The sequence below is a fragment of the Falco cherrug genome, chromosome 13 (assembly GCF_023634085.1).
Source record: "Falco cherrug isolate bFalChe1 chromosome 13, bFalChe1.pri, whole genome shotgun sequence".
In the NCBI taxonomy this organism is placed as follows: domain Eukaryota; kingdom Metazoa; phylum Chordata; class Aves; order Falconiformes; family Falconidae; genus Falco; species Falco cherrug.
Window position 1 is genome coordinate 22,569,127 of NC_073709.1, and position 20,381 is coordinate 22,589,507.

The following is a 20,381-nucleotide window of genomic DNA, read 5'->3' on the forward strand; positions in this document are numbered from 1 at the left end:
GACACAATCAGCTGAGCTATTACGGCTGGGAGTTTGATAATTTGTGAGTTACAGCAGCTACAGCATGTCATTTCAGCCAATTGCCAGAAGTCATTAGGGTATCAGTGACCTCCGAGAAACCGCAGTGAGACAAGACCTGCTGCTGATGTTGTCACAGTTGGACCATCTCTCCTGCATGGTGACACTGCTCCTGGCTTCCCTGGTGCCTCTACGCTCCTTCCCTGACCCTCCTGGGTAAAGAAAGTACACCATTTAGCCCAACGAACAATTCCTTCAGGTTATACTCTCATCCTTGCCCCTTCCAAATGTTAGAAGGCTGGTACCAGTGACTCAAATCACAGAGTACAAATGGCTACTCAAGCGTTGTCTTCTAATGGTTGCTTCATGACGGGCAACCACACAGACAAAGCCACCATGGACCACGGGAACATGCCCGTCACTGGGAGACACTGCAACAACCTCAGTTCCTTCCTGCAAAAAATATCCCAGGCTTAAGTTTACATACAATACATTATGTCTAAATCTTTGCTGTATCTAGGCATTTATTCGCAACACAAAAAAATCCAGTATGAAAGATACGGAATTTATCTTTTATTTTTTTTTTTTACAAAAATAAACAATTTGAGAAACAAAAGCACATTTTTTTCCTGACTGTACAAACTACAAATAGTATGACATTGCTCACTTTAGCATTTACTTTATGGCTTTCACTGAAAGCAAATTCTCTAGACACACCATGCCTGTAAAATGCATTTTATATAGAATTAAGGCTAGCATTCACTTGACATTATTAAGGTCATTTACTTCATTCACTCTAAGAATTAGCAAGCGGTGCCTCAGAAAACCAAGGATTTGATGACAAAAAATACGGATAACTGCAAGATAGTCATTAAACTAGTACTGTTGCACCAGCTGGATTGCTTTGCCAGTGTCAAAGATGTGGCTTCCTGAACAATTCAAACTCATTCAACGAAAAGTCTTAAGCACAGGCTTAATTGTAAGCATATGCTTAGGCCTATGCCTATTCAGCAAAGCACTTGGCACTTGGGTAAGTCCCTGCCCTTTCAGGGGGACTATTCATATGCTTATGTGATTTGCTATGAAATGGCTCTTCTAAATTAAAAATGAAACTTTATGATAACATTGGAAGCAAAAATGAAAATCAGCTAGAGTCTTGCACTTCTAAACATAACCAATTGCTTCCTTTTGACAAACACTCCGGCATCGCATACTCGATAGCTTTAACACAAATGCTGATTGTCTCAGTAACGTTTGCTTTTCAGCTTACAAACCGATATGCTTCAGTTAGTTCCTCTGTTGTGATTGTACGTGCCCAAATAAATATCAGCATGGAGGATACAGACTTCTCATAGAAATTATCAATTTGCATCACTGTATACAGATGTACAGGTCAGAAAAGTTATGCTAACCTTGGTTAGAAAAGCCAGAGCTGCCAGCTGATTTATAACCAAAATTATACCCTAACAGTGTATCATATCTGGTATTTTGCTTTGTTTAAAAAAAAAAAAAAAAATCACATTTTCAAAATGTTGTGTTATTGCACATTCATCCTGGTCATGCAGGTTATTTCTTTAAAGTTTTGTTTAGCACTCTATAGATTAGAATGAGTAATAGTGCAATTATTTCGCTGGTCACAGCCACCTTCTACCTAACAGCTGCCTATATTTATACACAAACAGCTCTTATCACTCACGCGTCAGACTGGGCCACTTTAGGTGTCAGTCTGTCACCTTCACATATGTTATCTTGTCAGGATCAGGCATGATATGATTTGAGGCCATCTTGAAGAAGACAAGCTGCCGACCTGCACCAAACAGGAAAGAGGGAGGTGGGATGGAAGGAAAAAAAAAACCACAACACCTTAGAAGTGATGAGCAAAAGGTTGCCTACCTCAAATTATTGACATTTCATATCCTTCTTCAATCTATGCATTCTTCAGGCAACCCAAGACTGAACTCTCTGAACTTCAACTGGTATAAACCTGAAATGTTTTCATCTAAAATGACACCGAATCTCTCCTGGGTACGGTATGTTTACTCTCATCTAAATATGGTCAAGATCTGGCTGTGCACAGCTAACATTGTAAACGAAGGAAAGGTCTGAAAATTTTAATACAAATTTCACATGATCTTCAGAAAAGTCTCCCACTGATACAAACAGGCTTGAGTTCAGGGCTTAAATGAAGGACATTCATTTGATTACAGGAGCAGAATCACCTTTGCATGCTTGAATCTTAGCAAAACTGATCAGTGCAACAGGACTTTCTCTGAAATAGCCCTTGCTGATCACTTTGTAGCTCTGGGTTTTAAACAAGCTGGAACAAGGTTTCTATTCCTCATACAAAAAGCACCAGCAAGCGATCACAGCCTGGGTAGTGTAAGGCACCTGCCATATATACATCCGAGGCCCGTGGGGGCTGAGAGTTTGATGACGGTTCACTCACCAGTGGCTGTGGGAGTTGCAGTGCAGTTCATGGATCTCCCCGTGCTTACTGACCTGGCATCGTACCCACAGCCCTGCCGCCCCACGGACCCGCACTGCCATGGCCTGCCCTGGCAGCAGAGGCCACAGAGATACTTTCCACATCTGTTCAACCTCTGCTTTCCCTCTCTCTAAACTTCAGAAAGTCAAATGCTATTTACTCCCAGCCTGCCTCTCTAGGGGGCTCCCATAACACTATTTTCTTAAAAAGTATCACATGGCAAATGGGATGCTTCAGCTACTGAACACATTTCCATGCTGCTAGTTTCAGGGATTCAAGTGCTCTTGCATCAGGAATGACAAGGTAAAGGAAATGGTAAATAAGACTAGAAATATTGCTACGATGTCTCATTTGCTTTTAATATTGCAACTTGAGACATGAGCTGCTCTAAACTTCCTATGAATTTCCCTGTGAAAAGTAATAATTACTTTTTCAGTACATTAATTAACTTCAATAGTCTGACATGATGACCTAGTAGTCACCAGTTAGCCACAGGCAAGGTTAATATAAATTACTTTTTTCTAGGTTCCATGGAAGTCTTTCTTAACACCACCCAGAAGCATAAAAAATGCAGAAAGCTGTAGCACTACACTACCTAAAATACTGTGAAACATACAAAACATACATACAAAAAGATTCTACTCATTTGTGATGCTTTCAGAGCTGAGGACCTGCTAGGCGTGTATATAAGCCTGGCTGCGGTGTGTGTTTACATCGGTCAAGTAAGCACAACTAAAGCAAGGGTAGATTTTTACTTTAAGGTTAAGATATGTTGTGATTGCAGATGTACAGACAGAAAATGAGCCTCTGAGCCTAAATAACTTGCCACACTGAAGTCTGTGGCAGAGCAAGGACTTCAATCAGCTTTCCCAAAGTGTGGCTAGCATCAGCTACCCTGCCTCTTAAAGACAGGAGCAGGGCTGCTGACCTGGCCTTAGCAGAAAATGGCCATCACAGGCAGGGAACCAGCCCAGCGCATGGGGAGATGACACACAGCAGTCGCAAGGTGGGAAAGGCCACATGTCCACAACCAGCCATCTCAGAACAAAAACTCACCCTGACTCCTGACTTCAGTGGCAGCTTTACCTCAGGACGTTATGAAAGACGTGGATTTGGTCCACTGCACCTTACAGGCACCAACATGTCTTTTTCTTTACCCTTCAAGGGATGCAGCGTGCTCAGGGGAACACTGCCAGCTGAGCTGGGAGCCAGTTGCAGCATTCAGCTCTTTGAACCCCACAGCCACTCTGGAGCTGCAGCTACCGGAGATTTTTAGCAGAGACTGGTAACGTTTTTGTTTCTCATATTGCTCTGGAATCGCTTGCAATAGGCACAAGCCTGGTGCAGCAGCAGCGAGCCAGTGCCAATTCTTTGCTTGATGTCAATCGGCACCGACTGCCTGCCTTCAGGGGAACCGCACCGGGACTGCCAGGCCCACAGGCCTTTTGCAAAATGTATTTCTCTTTTCAACAAGTGTATTCTGTTAGACAAGAAAATGAGTTGTGGTAGCAAATGGGATTTTCCCCTGGAGGTTCTACTTCTATACTTCTACCTGATTTTAAACCCTCCCTTCTCAATGTCCTTTAGCCAAAGCCCTGCTGCTAGAAGCACAGTGTTCCTGCCAGCAGCAGGGCATCTCTGACACCAGCCGGGAAGTCCCAGCTAGATGCATGGGAGAACCTGTTTGGTTTTGTGTCAAACTGCAACAACCATATGGATTGAAAAGATTTATTTAAATCCAGATGTAATAAACTTTCAGACCCACGGTCTGGAGACCTATGGTCCATGTGCTGTAGCCCTCTGAGTCTGTCCACAGGCTCCTGCTCCCCTGACAGCTGGCAAAGAGAAGCCCCACCGTAAACAAAAACTGCCTCAGCTGGAGCTTCAGAAACTATCCCACTTCTAGCTGCTGCTGTTGGCGACCGCAGCCCAGCACAGCATGCACCTCAAACTGTATTATAACTTAAAACAACCAGAATATGTGACTCAGCTGCTGCTTCTGCTCTGCAGCATCCACAACCTACCTGTCCAAGTTGTCTGGTTAGTTAGGACGAACGCTTTGCACTGAGAGTAGCTGTCACAGATCTCAATGGCTTCATTGACGTCAAACACAGAGAGGAGGCAGCCCTTATGATGGTAAGATGGCCAGCATCTGTAGTTCTCATCAGGAATAAAAGCTTCAGGCACCCGTCTGTACTCTGCAAATAACCAGAGCAAAGCAGTCATTTTGAAAGCTCCAGCAAACGGCTTGTTTTTAACAGGTAAGGTTTATTATAACAGCTTAGGAGCAGGATATATGACGGAAAAGGTAACAGGCTAGACTGTACCAGCCCCAGTTTACTCCCAAATGTGTTTATAGCTCTGCACCTTACTTTCCTTTTCCTTTCCTCCTTTCTTCTTCTCACCTTTTTCTCCAGAAAACGTCTGTAAATAAACAGTCTGTGCACAAAACCCCTTCCCCTTCCCTACTGCGTAGGCGAGGCTTTGGTTTTATTAGAGTTTTACAGGAAGAATGTCCCATTGAATAAACAGCATCCACTTGAATGAACTGACTCACTGTCCTATTTCTTAACAGTGAGTGGGATTGTCGGGGTGAGACCCGACCAGGCGTTCCCAGCCCTCCCTCTCCCTCAGAAGCGCACACTATTTTCCCCCAGCTCCTTTAGAGAAGGAAGAAAAGACAGGCTTTTAATTAAGCAAACTTTTTTTGCTTGCTCAGATTAGCACAAAAGGGGAGTCGCCTGATGGGCCTCTGAAGAGAAGCAAAAAAAAAAAAAAAAAAAAAGTAGCGGGAGCATGTCAGCGTGGTCCTCGCCCAGCGCCTCCGCGCTGCCCCGCCGATTACTCCTCTCCCTTGGCTGCCGTTCAGTCTCACTTGCCTTTATGAGCTGCCTCTTGTTCCCTGTTCACAGCTCCTCTCACTTTCCCAGCCGCTGACGGGAGTTTCTCTAATGAATGCATCAGCAAATTCAACTAATCATTTATAAACATTTCTATTTAGCGTCCAGACACACAAATTGACGGTTCCCTCCTGTCTCTCCCCCCTACATCCTATTCAAAAAAATGAATACATTCTACATTTCTTCTAATTGTATCTATTATGGAAACCAGAGCTGCCTGCCCTGACTCACAGCCTATTCTTAAATCACTTTGGTTCACGCATTTTCTGCCTGACACTGCAGATTCAACCTGTTAATATTTCATACAGCACATTGTATGAACACAACCGAGTCAAAGGCGAGTGTGTGTGTCTAGTACTCTAAACTGCCAGTATTTCAGCTGGGAAAAGAAGTACACATCCACCAGTGCTTGTTCACACCACATGGTATGAAACAGTGGGAATCAAATGCAGTAAATGCATTCTATTTTAAGCCTGGCTCATTAAAGGTATCATAAGAAATGCTCCCAAATAACAAGCAAAATCAGAGCTGACCATGTCCCACTTGAATCAAAGGCAAAAAAGTTCTCATTAATTCAGAAAATGCAGATTCATGCAGGTGAAGTAAAAAAAAAGAAAAAAACAACTCAAAATGTAGTCCCACATTACAAATGGTCATTTCTCCATCAAAAACGTATATTCATTTCTTCTGAAGAAAGGTCAGAGCATAAATCAAACTGCTACTGGCTGGATAGGTAAAGTTCCTTTTTTCCAATTTCTGTATCAACTTTACAATGTGACAATAATTGAATGCAACTAAATAATATTTTCTTATCACTGAATGGTAACCGCTGACTATTGATATGTACCTCACAGCCAAGGCCAGTACAATGATATGCACAAATTAAATGCAAATAAACCAACTCACTGTTGCTGGCACCATACGCAACTACTTGTATCAGTGAATATGCCATGATGACCAGATAAAAAATGTGACTATCGACAACTTTTCTTTGCACGTCTACAGAAGTGCCACCTAACACTTCACTGTGCCAAACCCCAGGCCACAGAGGATGTTCACAGAAAGATGGCCCTTGCTGCAGCAGCAGCAGATGAAGCATCTGCCCAGTTCTCCATGTCAGCAAGGAAAGTGTCCTGGCCCTGCCCAAAGGTGCTCTTGGGGCCTGCCAGGCGCCGGGAGGGAGCTGCCATCAGGGCACTGAAGCAGAACAACCCCATGTCACGTCATATATTTTTCTTCATGCAAGGCAGGAGCCTGTCTGCAAGGCCGTTATTTTGAATTATCATTCAATTTTTAAACTCTTCTGCACACAGATATGCCTCTTAATACGCCTATGGCACTTTCTTTCTTCTCAACACCATGCCCAGTACAGATGTCAGGGGTTAGGCTCTCAGCTGATGTAAACAGATTTCAAAAGAGCAGCAGTGATTTATGTGACCTGAGGCTCTGTCAGAGGTAGGAGACAAAGTTCTCCCTTTCCACCGACTTTTCAAGGTGACCAAGCCTGGTAAATTATTTGGGTAGCTTGGACACATTAACCAATAGAGTTGGGCCAACAATAACTGCAATGGTGATGGTGAGGTCCTGGCTTGCAGGTGCAAGGGAGGATGGAAACCTCCAGACTGGTACTTAGTGTGGTCTCACCATGCAGCAGAGCCCTGTGGCTGTCCCTGCTCTCTCCTTGCTGCTCCCTGCCAGTTTCTACACGAGGGAAGCCACCACCATCTGCAACAACTCACGGGAACAGCGTAGTGTAACAGGTACACAGCAGCACCACCCACATGCAAAGAGCATTTTCCTTTGCTAGGAGACCATCAAGCACCAGACAGGTGAAAATACAGACACTGGGGTCCAAGTCAAAGCACAGTCACACGGGCTCCACAAAGGCAGCTTCTGGCAGCTCCCCCAAACTGGCACAGACCACTGAATGCCTGCAGTTCAGGGATCTGAGCCTCCTGCCTACACTGCCTGTGGGGAGTGGAGTGGGATGCAGTGAGGGGGAAAGGCAAAAAGGCAGCCCCTCTCCCTGCTTGCATGGCAGGCATGGGAGCGCCATCCCCCAGGAGCATCCCCATGGGAAGGCAGCCATGAGGAGCAGAGAGCAGAATGCGCAATGGCCCTGCCCCCTGGCTCATCATCCCAAACCAGCCAGGCATTCCCACCACCCTGGGAAGCCAACACAGGACCTCACCTTAAACTATTACAGTCAGAACTGAGCAGAAACTCATTGCAACACCAACCAAGCCCTGGTCTAAGGAAACCACATTCCTCCAAAACTCACTTTATCTTGAGCAGAACAAGGTAGCTGCCTTCCCTATTTGCATGGCGAAAGCAAATATGCCTGGAATCTCTTGTTTACACAGCGACAAATTAGGGAGCTGACCCCTTAGCCCTTATTTGTAGCAGCTGTCAAAAAATGTGCTCCTCTTACATGAACTAGGACGCTCCTGAAGGATGCCCCTCCATCAAGATGTGCCCTGGCAATGACATTAGCCCCAGCCTGCAGGAGAGCAGGGCTTCCCCTGCACCTTTAACTGATCATCTTGGTCACTACAGTGCAGTTACTTGCTCAATTAAGCAATACTCCACTGGTTTAAAGATAGCTCCAACTCAGGTTTTTGTCCTGCCAAGACCTGAAACTTGCTTAAATGGAGTCCATGGAATTTGAAGGCTCATGGCAGTAAATCACATCATAAAAAGGTCAAAGTTCTGGTCGATTTCCAGACTAATGGTGTTTAAAACCAATAAATACTTGCTTAATACTATAAATGCAGCCGTAAATTTACACTTTTGCATACATACACATAGCCTGACACAAAGTACATAAATTCTATCAAGGAAATGGCAGGAATAGATCAGAGAAATGCAAGATGCTCCTACCGGTATCACAATGGAAAAAACCTCCTTTTCTCCATCTACTGGTTTTATGAGAATTGAAGCAAATAAATGCAATGTAGTAAGCCTGATCTTGATGTCACTTATGACAGACTTACTCCAGCTTAACATAGAGAACCTGATTCCCAGCTCACAGTTACACAAATAAATCCTACTACAAAACATTTTTCCTGCCCTGTAAACATATTGCAACTTCAAAATATCTTGCTATGCTGAATCTGGGCAATCCCCAAAAGTTTCTTTTGTGATACTTTTAATAGTTTTAAAATATTTTTTCAATATTACAAATATACAAAAATACTGGTCAATCAAAACACGCTGTTTCAATCAGGCCAAAACCTTCTCAGAAGTTTCTGACAGCACTAGCCAGCCCCCACGACGGCCACAGTGATATTCAAACCAAGCACATTCTCGTGACAGGTAAGAGAGGCAATCTTTAAAAGCAACCTGCAGCATCACTGACCAGTGCAACAGCTGTAAAAGACAGCCAATGCTCTAAAATCCTATTCTAATTTTTTTCCATCAAAAATCACCTGCGTTGTCCCAAAGCCCGACTACAATCTATAAACATAACTCATTTTCACTGTACTACACTGAATCATATAAATAACTCCACAAGTATATAATAAACTATGTGAAACCGCCTGTGGTTTCCCCCTTTTAGCTTGTTTGAATCACCCTAAATCTGACTTTAATCAGTCCTAATGACCGTTTATTTCAGCCACAGCAGCCAGATTGCATTTTTACTACCAACTACAGCTACTCATTGGAAATTTGCCCAGTTCTCTTTCCTAGTTATCACCTGCCAATACACCATGGGTCAGTGACACAGACACCATAACGTTCATCCTTGAGAGAGAAATCACGTTGTTCCTTTTCCTCCCTCCTCTTTTCCTCCACTCTCAAGAGGAACACTGGCAGTCGACTCTGGAATTGTTTCTAATTGCTCTGCTTACAAGTAAGCAGAAAGAGCCTGATCTTGCCAATCTTAGCAAAAAATGGTATGGAGCAGTGTTTTGCTCTACAAACAGTCCCCACCGATTCCCAGGGAGCTTATGGAGAACAGAATTGGATCCTAAACAGACAATAATACATTTATGCTTTTACCACGCTTCATTTTATGCTGAGATTTTCCTAACGCTTCAATCCCTCGCATTCAAACACGCTTCTGACAACGAGCCTCGCAAAGCTGTGAGCACAGTTGCGCTACGGAAAGCTGTTTTTTGGTATGTCTGAGAAAACGGCATGCTAGGCGTACCCCGCGTGTCTCTGCTTTCAATCATTTCTGACGAATCCCAACTGTCTGGAAGGACAGACAGGCCTGGCAGGACACGGGTTTGCCGTCAGACCGGGAGATAGCCCTGCTTCTCTGGTGAGTATTTCCGTCCTTTGGCTGTTTCCCGCGTGCAGGCTGGAAGCAGAGGAAGGCTCGCCTCGCTTTATATGCTTCTATTGTGCTCACAGTAGAGCCATATTTAAATCGGTATGCAGCCTGTCACCGAAACACAAATAAATAAGGAGAAGAACGACATGTTCCCTTACATTTTATTCCTGTTAACACATCACAGCTGGAGTGTTTCTCCTGCCTCGTGCCCCACGTCCCAGGGTTGCTCACTGGGCTGTGGAGCTGCTCTGCACGCCTGGCCACCTCTGCAGTGCACACCGATTTACTGAAGGTAACTGGCCCAAACTAGTGCCACAGATGCTCATCAGTTGCATCTGGCCCACTTGCTCATCAAAACAATGATGCTGATGATGGACAAGCCAAGAGGTGTCTAGGGTCATGTGTTTGGGGCATTTAAGCTTAACGACAGATGCCTACAGGATTTGTAAAAGATACTTGGCAACTTCTTTAATGTTCTTGAAAGAAGCAGAGGACCTAACCCATTAGCAGCAAGCATTTTGCTGTATGCTGCCAAACTGGACCTGGAGTTCAGCGACAGCAGAACATGTTGCTCAGTGAATTGGGCACACGGCTTGCATGACAGCAGATACGTGTGAGCAACAACCAACCGGTCGCTACACAGTTACACAGCCCCACTGTATTTCCAGTGCCGTGTGGGTGCAAAGGAACCTGCTCCTGCATTCCTCTGTGGGCTGGGACTTCCCGGCTGCTCCTGTGAAAGCCCTCTGTGCAAGGCCAGGCACAGAGGGGAACTTTCTGCCCGTGCTTGCAGCCCTGTGCACCTTTCCCCCTCAGCCGGACACAAAGCAGCCTTGACATCCCCGGGAAAGAAACACCAAACGCACAAGTCCCAGATAAAGCAGGAATCTGGGGTGCAAGGACTGGGCGGCAGGATGCTCCTGGCTGAGCCTTCCCGCACCTTCAGCAGCAGACTTTCAGCCTTCGCATTGCGGCCTGCCATAGGATACACAAACTGCCTCAAACAATATTCCAACAACCTTGCAAAATTTCTCTCTCGCACATACACATATGCACAAACACCCCCCGCCCCCCCCCCCCCCGATCTCAATAATTCTTGGGTGGATTTACAGTTTCCTAAGCAGGTTGCTATAGTGACCCTGCAGAATATTTTTTCAAAACACTGCTGTACTGTAAATATTTACATACAGCATAATCCTGCCAAATTGTCTTAAGACAAAGGAAAACACAAAGCGCCTTTGCTTTATGTCCAGCCTTCCAGCTTTTTTAGCTCTGAGAATGCACTCTCAACTAACAACAGCAGCTAATTACGCTTTCCTGTGGGCTTGCACACCCTCAGGCCTAATAATGGGTCATCTATTAGCTTTAATGAATAACAAAGTTATCCGATTTACTAGCATTAGCTATTTTCATGCATTTCTGAGTCAATTTTGAGTTAACTGAAGGGCTGGGGCTTAGCCCAAGGGCCAGACACCCAGTTGGTACAAATCAGTGTCACTGGATTGAAGTAATAAAAATGTTGATACTGGGGCAGGACTTTATGATGAACATTAGTAGATATTTGTATAGTCTTCTTGTTCTGGGTAATTAATGGAACGATTTCATTATTTTTAGATAATGAGTGTCAGAAGAAATACACGGTTCCTGGCTTAATTCACATTCTTCTGGATTCCAGCAAGAGGGACAAACAGTCAATGAAATATAAAAGTATTTGTTCATGGTGTTGTTTTAAACACTGTAATGTTCCTACATCAACATTAACAGTAGTGTGATTTATGATACATACACAGCTATCAAATGTCTCCCATGCCTCTACTCTGTTTCTAAGATACTAAAGCAAAGTCCAGTGCATAATATAATTTACAGCACTATAAAATCTTTTACAACTGAAGCACAGTGAAAGCTTAATATCCAAGACCTTCCGTAATATGACTATTTTATCTTGTTAAACTTTATTTATGCGAATACTAGGGTTGACAAGAACTTTTTTCAAGTCACTTCCCTACTGATTATCAATATCACCTTTCTCACTTCACAGTGTTCATAGGAGGAGGTCTTCCTTCCGAAAACATAGGTTCAGATAGATAACAGACTGTTTCCTCAAAGTTTATGTTTTAGTTAGGGCCTTAGATCAATTGCTCAAAATCTCTTCTTTGCTAGTATGAATTTACAATGTTCTATCCAAGACAATGGATAATTCAAAGCATTTAGAACTAAACCAAATTCCTAATCACCATTTACCTGAACCTTCTGTGGTTTCTTTTCCTAAAAAAGTAAAATCTTGCAATTCTTGGATCTGAATTCTTCTCCAGTTCTGCTTTTAGGATTTCAAAACTGATCATACACCAGAACGGCCTTATTTTCTCACAACCCTTCAGACGCCAGAGGAGACTGGCATTGTTAATTCTGGTCATTTTTACCATTTGAGGAAGCAAAAATCCTGGGAGCCAGTCATCTTGTGAAATTTCCACCACTTGGAGCAAAATCAGTGTGAATTTGTGCCTGCCCAGTCTTGGCATACCAAATGCAAAGCTCTGATTAACTCCACTCTGGCCTGAGAACCAAACCATCACCTCTAGTTTTATCTTAACCTACCACTGGGTGGGAACACACTCCCCTTGAACTTTCATTATGCTGTAGAACAAGACAGAAAAGGTTTAAAAAAAAAATCCCACCATTTAAAAAATATTTTTTCTTTGCTTTCACAGTGTAACAGTGTCCTCCCAGACCGCAAATGGGGGCCAAAGCTGGACCTTAGCTGACAGCTTGGGAAAGTATCACAGTTGTCCCTTTTCACCTGTCTCCCCCTCTACTATCCACCAAGAGTTACACAAAACAATCTGCTCAGCTGTCCAGCCCAGGTTTCGGTGGCCAGGGTGCCAGCTCAGCTGGGAACATCCTGCCAGGGGAAGAGGTTCATCACAGGGACATCAGTCCCTTCCAGCACCACTGTCACCCTCCTCCTGCAACTTCACTGTACCACAGGTGAATCCCTCATTCCATAATCTTTGGGTAATTTCTAATTAATAATTTCTAATTCCATAATATCTGGACTGAGAACATTAAACATTAATTCTAACACAGTATTACCAGTCAACCACCAGCTGAGGAAGGAATACGTTTGGAATAAAAGTGATACGAATGCGTAGGTAGGCATATTTTCACCCTCACAATATGACTTTTTCATACTTTTTTGGCAAGGAAAGGGAGCCTTAAAATAGAAATAAATTACAACTCCTCTTCTGTTTTGTTAAAGTAGCCTTAGAACAAACAAGAAACAGGCCCACACATCTTAAAGGTATGGCAGCTAAGTCTGAAAACACATCTTATCTAAGTGTAAATTTCCACTAAGACATCTGATTCCTCAGGCTTCCCACTGAACATTTTCCTATGTTGAATGCAATATTACGCTCGTGGTCTTTAATGTAGACTGGCCAAACATGTTACATAAAGCATCAACGGATTATCAACATCTTTGCTTACGCTGTAGAGTGCCTAAGACCATGAGCAGTGTCCTACAAATAAAAAGGGCTCCTTGCACAGAAGGGCATTACTAACCATGAACACAGGTAGCGGATTCTGCATTATATTATCCAGGACTCTACGGAATTAAACTAACACGAAATGTGTAATTATTACATTAGCCAAATAGACATGGAGCTCTGCTCCGTATTAGTAGAAACGTGCACTGCCACATTTACTACTGCTGTCCTAAGCTTCTCTCTCTGAGATTCTGTATAAACATGACAGCCCTGTAAAATTCAAGACTTCATCATGTCCTGATATGGCAGTTAAATCTGGAATCAACCAGGATCACAGAAAAACTTCAGCCCTCCTGGCACTTCTTCAACAAAGGACGTGTTTGTACTATTGATTGTACTGCTGAAAATAATTTTGCTGTGTTGACAGGCATCACTCAGCACAGACTGTGATGAAAAGCTGAAAATTAGAAAGTTAAATGAACACCTGCAACAATTTTCCTGCCAATTTTACAACAAAATAAATATTGAATTATTCTGATAAGTGGATCAAATTCATCCCTGGTGTCATGGCCCTTTGAGGTTAACAGCGCTACGACAGGAATGAATTTGGCTCCTGTGTCTCTTTCACAGAGCAAATGCTTCACTGAAATTTTCAAACCCCCTGTGCCAATATTCATCTTCATTTAGAACCCATCTTTCCCTCTTTACTGAGCTTTTGCAGCAAAGACATAATTTTCCTATCAACTTGCAGTCAATTATGCTGACAGTTTGACATGAATATTGTACGTACATAAAAATAATTTGCAAAACAGCTTTTTCAATTGTTAGACTTAGCAGTCATTTCCATCACACATAATCTTCTTTGACGTGTGTAATTCCACAAGCTATCCTTCCGGGAAGAATATGCATCCCTTCGTATCACAGCAGCTTGAATAAATAGCATTTTACATACCTGTGGTGCTGCAAAGATTTTGTGAGAAAGATATTATTGCACAGCTTCATTTTCATCCTGTTTTCTTTTCTATTGTATTGCTAGCAGAAGCTGAGGGACTCATTATCTTTCCCTTGCAAAGCAAGCAAAAATTTTATTCTTCCAAGCTACAAGTGCTTACATTGCAAGAAATTCCTGTAAGGTGCAGGAAACGCACAGAGAGTTACGGCTTCTTGATCAGACTCCCTCCAACTCGTGTTTGGGCAGATTCTGACACTCCAACAGCAGAGAAGCGTGTGGCTGTGATGAAACACATTTTCCACAAATCTGCTATGCAGACCAATGCTCCATTTGATTTCCTTATCCCCGTTACAGCCTGCTCACACCTATGGATGTCCAGCTATGCCATTTAGTGAGAAGGGCTTCAGAAGGCACCCAGGAAGCAAAAAGCAGACAACAGATTATTTATGTGCATGATTTCAAGGGTCATGGAGCCCCATTCTGTGCACATATACCCTTTCAAACCTCAAAATAAATCTATTTTAATTAAGTTTCAAGAAAAAACACTTTACCAGCTTTCGGCATCCGAGTCACATTCTGTAGGTACTCTCCACTCTTATACAGATTCAAGACTCTCTCTAGCTGAGCAGCCGTCTCATCTATTCCCCAATGAAGTTCTCCTTTAGAAGTGCAGAAAAAGAATGAGTTAGATGAGGAGTAACCTGCACAGGACAAAATGAGGTTGCATTCGAATAAAGCCCTAAGCATCAGAGCCCAGCGGTGCCCCACTCTACAGAGGCGCTGTGATGTAGACGTGAAATCCCTGCCTTACTGCAAACTGGGTTTCATACTGACATGAGCCAGGCACGTCAAGGCTGGCTCATCCGCCTGGGAACCCCAGGTCTGCGGGCAGCAAACACTGCGGTGAGCTCCCCACGAGGGACAAACACTAGCCAATATAGGGAACACCAAAGGCTTTGCCTGTTAATTAGCTATAGCCCAGCATCATTAACCTCCATGCTGAACGCACACAGTGCAAGGTATAAAACCCCTAGAATAACGCACCAAAACCTCTCAAATCAGGGTTACAGGCACGTGCAAATACTCTTGTCCCAAAGGCACTACCTACCTTGGTAATTGGTAAAGATCTATGGTAATGCCACTTGCCTGGCTTCTGAGGTATAAAAGCACTACTGGTACCATTGGCAATGGGGAAATATCCTGGTTTTATCATTAAAATTGCCCTTGCTAGAGACAGGGGTTCCTCCAGATCCCATAAGGGATTGCATTCTGATGCAGTTCACCCCAGTGCTGAGGGGACAGGAGGAAGCAAATACCCCTGTGAAGCCTAGATAAAAATCTCAAAATGGGATTTCTCTGGTATACAGGGACATTCTTGCCTTCTCTTTATGGGGGAAATTTTCTCCCAGATAGAAAAACAATCTGGTTCTATTGCAGTGAACACAAAAGCAGCATCCTCCCCACCCCAAACATTATAATTACACTAAAAAAGGAAATACTGGGCATTACCACATTTATTGCGATTACCTGTTGCATTGACTATCTTATCCAGTAATGGTCTCAGTGAGGATGGAGCACTGTGTGGAAGAAGATACGTAAAGAAAAACCTGCAACAGAAAAGTAACCCATATTGAAAAAAACTTAAAAAGAGTTTACAAATGTCTGTTAACTACTGAACAACATAAGGAATAAAATTCCTATTGCTTATAAGCCCCTGACCTATTCAGGAAATATAATCATATTCTGTAGTCAAATAAATATATAGCTAAGGCTATTCACACAGCTGTCTAGCATACCTAGACCACGCTGTTACATACAAGGCTGCCTTGTAACTACGTGTAAATGTTCCATTAATACAGAAATTTGCTGTGAAGCCCCATGGATTGTGACTATGTGCAAAACTGTCTGTACTTTAACAAACTAAAAGGATGCCATCAACCCCAGAAGTCTTGGGGTTTTTTTTCAGACCTTGAAAGTGCATAAATCAAATTTCTGCTCATTTCAAATAATTGACTATTGCTTTCTTTTCTGCTTTCTTAGACTGTCGAATGAATTGCCAGAAGCAATTCAGCTTCTGGCTGAATTTATATTTCAAAATTCAAAATACAGCAACCTTCCTCTATTGTTGTAATGCCACTGCAATTCAGAATGTCTCCTCTGTTCTCCTAGTTTATGTTAAACTCCAAATGCATTCACGTAGATACTCACTGATGGATTCTCCATTTTAACACTTTTAATTACAAAACAAAAAACCATATGACTTTACCATCACATGAACTAAACTTCATTTTCACAACGTTCCTTTAAATTTTTATTACTCTGCCAGTATTACTACCTATTGCAAATTCAGTGTCATAGCAACCTAAGATGGAGATGGACAGTGCAGGATCTGACAGTATAAACAGAACTATCAGACATAAATATTAGGTAATGGACAGAACAGGAACACCATTGGGGAATTGCCCTGCTTTACATCTAACCTGCAAAGCAAAGTAAATGCTTTTTCATATACAGAGACCACATTGTCCAACAGAAATGTCCAGGGACTCATGCTCAGGAGGGAAAGCAGCAGACATCTTACACAAGCACAAATTAAAAATGTAACTTACTGATAGCAAAAAAATTATCACAGACACACATATTGTTGAGCTGACATATCTTACTTACACAACGAATACTTCCTTGAGATTGTAACTCCCTTTTTCACACCTTACAAAAGTAGTACTCCTGATTTTCCCAAGTGGGATTATCCCCAGGTCGGTTTTCTTAACGATGAGTGTGAAACAGCCAATACAAATACATCCAGAAATCTAAAGAGCAGCATACTATTTGTAAAGAATAATCTGTCTGGTAAATATTAGCTCAGGTTTATGCTTAGAGATCATCCATAAATCAGAGTCCAACTGATTGTGAATAGTTATTCTCAAAAATTCAGTAGCTTTGCTAAACGCTGGATGGATGCAAGTCCGGTGGTTATTGCTTTTCCCTGACTATAGAAATATATGACTCGTTCTAATGCAAACACCCACATGTGAAATTCTGACACGTATAGACACTGGCGCCTACACAGCTTAATTGCAGTAACATTTGTTATTCATCGATTCCAGGGCCAGTGGCATCCCTTGTGATCTGCATAACACAGATTGTCAGATCCTTTTACATTTGTTCCTACAGCCTCTTTTTCCTCTCTTTTTTCTTTTTGAGAACGATCTGATCTTAATTTAAGATTTGTCAGTGACAGAGAATTCGTCTCAGCCATTGGTTAATAGTTCAAAATATTAATTACCCTTACTTCTAAAACTGTCCAGTGCTTTGAAAACTGTTCCTCCAAACATTTGGAGGAAAACCCTTAGACACGCATTTGTGACAGAAGGTAACCATCTGAAAGTCAAGATGGGCCAGTCCTTGCATAGTAGAGTTTTTTTCCAAAATGTCTTCTCTCCTTTAATTATTTACCTCATAAAGAAACCAGTTAGATAGCCTGATTACGCTTTCAAGGCTAGGGCATGCTATATTTTAAAATTACAAGGGTTTTATGCATTGTTTCATATATTGCTGCTTTTGACTTCTACCTAACAGCACCTGCAGCCCTTTGCTGAGGGCAACCTCTAGCCCTACAGCAACAGGCGCATCCAAGAAAACGTGAAATTTAGTAGCCTACCCTAACGAAGAGAGGATTTATAGCCCTCCAAGACAAGTGCACAGGGCTTGGTGTTAATGCCCTAGCATGGGTGGCCACAGCCTACTATAACATGAATCCATGTTGAACAAAAACCCACTGTCTCTATCAAATTTAGGAAAAGCAGGGGCTGAAAACACTGCGGCACTGTGCGTGCATTACACACTGGCGTGCGGTTCAAAGGCAATATTAAGAACCGTAATAGAAAAAGATTGCTTCCTTCAGCGAGACCAGCAACCTGCCGCAAGCCCACCACACCGCAGACATATCCCCACTTATGAGCGAGATGGATGGGTGCCTATTAAAGGTTTCTTAGCCAGACCAGTAAAACGCTCTTAACCAAAAGCCAGCAAGCTAAGCAAGATCTTTAAGCCAAGCAAATGGAAACAGAAAATTTTGCAGGACACACTAAAAACTGCGCTGCACAACTGCAGATGGCTGTCATGTGGCGCAGCCCATTTCAGTGTGGTCAGCTAATGCAACACACATGCTGGTAAGCGCCCTGGGACCAAAGCAGAAGACTCTCTTTGGAGCAGCCTCTCCTCACTGTGGTCTGGCAGGCAGTGAATGGCACGATACTTGAAAAGGAAGTCTAAGAAATGAGCACACCATTACGGCATTGCTTTGAGAGCCTCCATCCTCCTATCTGGATCAGACAAGTCGGCCGCCTGCCCCAGCAGTGCCTGTCAGACGGAGTGGTGGCGGCAGGACAGGCACGGAACTGAGCATCCAGCATCCCCAGAAAGCAGCAACGTGGCTCCCCCAGCATCCCACACAGACCTCCGAGGCGAGCGATGGCCAATGGTGGAGAGCCGAGACCACAAACACAAAGCCATTGCCCAGAAGGACTCCGCTGTAAATCTTTAAAAACAAATTTGGAAGATGGACATGTCAGCTGAACACTTTCCTCAGCATGGCCGACTGGTCCAGTGCGAGCTGTCATCTACACATCCCCTGACACAGGCAGGGCATTGGGAACAAGTCCCTCAGCGCCTGCCCACACAGCGATCAGGGGCTGGGAGGGGAGGGGGTGAAAGGGAGCACCCCCTTCTTTAAAAGGTTTGGGATTACACCCCGGGTTGTCAGCCATGGAGGGTGGTCTCGGCAGCCTCCTGGCTGCACTGGGAACTGTTATCCCCCTACCGTGGCAGGCTCCAGCATGGCAGGAAGCACGGAGCCAGAGTGCAGGATGAGAGCTGAGCTCTAACTCTGCCCCTGAAGCCAGCCCTTTGCTCAGCTGGTGGCAGAAAGCACACGATGACCCTTCTGAACTCACAGCAAAGAAAAGCTGTCTGAATCATCTCGCTACAGAGCTTGCAGGCCCCCATCACCACAAGCACCTCTGTTTCACTCCTATTAAAATCTCTATTTGTGTGAAGAATTCAGTAGGTTTCAACAAATGCAACATTAGACTGAGTGGTGAATCACACTCAAAGTATGCAAAACATTTCCAAAGTTATAAATGCTACGTAGTTCCGCAAATAAGACATTTACTCGTGGCTTCATACTCTTGGATAACGGTTCTGAGACAGTATGTACTCATTGATGGGAATAACTATAAAGGATACTGGAGACATTTGGCTCACTCTTAATTCTCTTTTACATTATCCAATCACGTACCTGTAGGCATTGTAGAGATTCCTTTTTTCGTTCATACTTTGACACCGTCCCTCAACTGAACAGGGCAGGGTGAAGTTCCTCGCGGGGAATTCCATGAAGCAATCACTGTTAGTGGTGCAAGAGCTCTCCTCGATGCTGGCATCATCCAGGTCTGTTACCTTCAGCTCCCCATCAACAATCACAAACTGACGAGGGCGAAAATCCAGTAATGTCACAGAGCCAAGAGGAGAGTGAGCCAAATAATGCAAGAGCCGAACTAAGCTGAGACATATCTGAAATGCAAGAACATGGGTACCTCGTGTTATTTTCTCAGTGCAAAGTATATAAATGAAGCCACTTTAGCTGAAGATGTATTCATAAATATATGACTTTATATAAGCATCATAACTTATCCTCAAAACTGAACATTGCGACAAAGGTATTTTTCACAGGATTAACATAGCGGATTGTAAAACCCTTAGAGACTTGAAACAAAAATAAGCTTCTTTACCAGTGCTTTCCCACACTATTCTTGAAGCAGGGCTTATTGTTGCTATTCTTACTTTTAATAGAAATAAAAGCATTAACTTTTAATAACACATTACGCACAGGCCTTGACCACGCAGCCTGATTCTGCTCTTTTACAAACGCCAGGTCTGGAAATTTTGGCTGGATTGCCCTGCACCCATGCCTGGGGCTCCAACTACAGACAGCGTCTGTATTGCCTCCATACTGATCCTGCCATTTGACTGCTTTTATATTTTTTTTCCACTGGTTCCTCTTATGTTTGCCTTTTTCCAGGAGAGAAGGAAGCACTTCCACAGCTCCACCGTAACTCTTCACTATGCCTCAGGGTAAGCGCATATGTCCCACTGCCTTGGTGGGCTCTCATGTGCCACTGTGAGGCTGCGCTGATGCTGCACTTTTCAACTGCACATTAGGAACCTGAGTAACTACTACTAGACAGCAAACTTGGTGAACATCGAT

At 43.4% G+C, this 20,381-nt stretch overlaps 1 protein-coding gene across 1 annotated transcript in view; it reads right to left on the reverse strand.

Annotated features, from left to right (window-relative positions):
- Window positions 1–569: 569 nt before the first annotated feature.
- Window positions 570–20,381, reverse strand: part of PKDCC (protein kinase domain containing, cytoplasmic) — a 37,244-nt gene continuing 17,432 nt past the window's right edge. The window contains exons 3-7 of the mRNA XM_055725975.1: window positions 19,416–19,687; window positions 15,644–15,723; window positions 14,668–14,775; window positions 4,528–4,701; window positions 570–1,825 (exon numbers count right to left, since the gene is read on the reverse strand). Coding sequence (XP_055581950.1) covers window positions 1,740–1,825; window positions 4,528–4,701; window positions 14,668–14,775; window positions 15,644–15,723; window positions 19,416–19,687 — 720 coding nt within the window. The 3' untranslated portion in view covers window positions 570–1,739. The remainder of the gene's footprint in view (window positions 1,826–4,527; window positions 4,702–14,667; window positions 14,776–15,643; window positions 15,724–19,415; window positions 19,688–20,381) is intronic.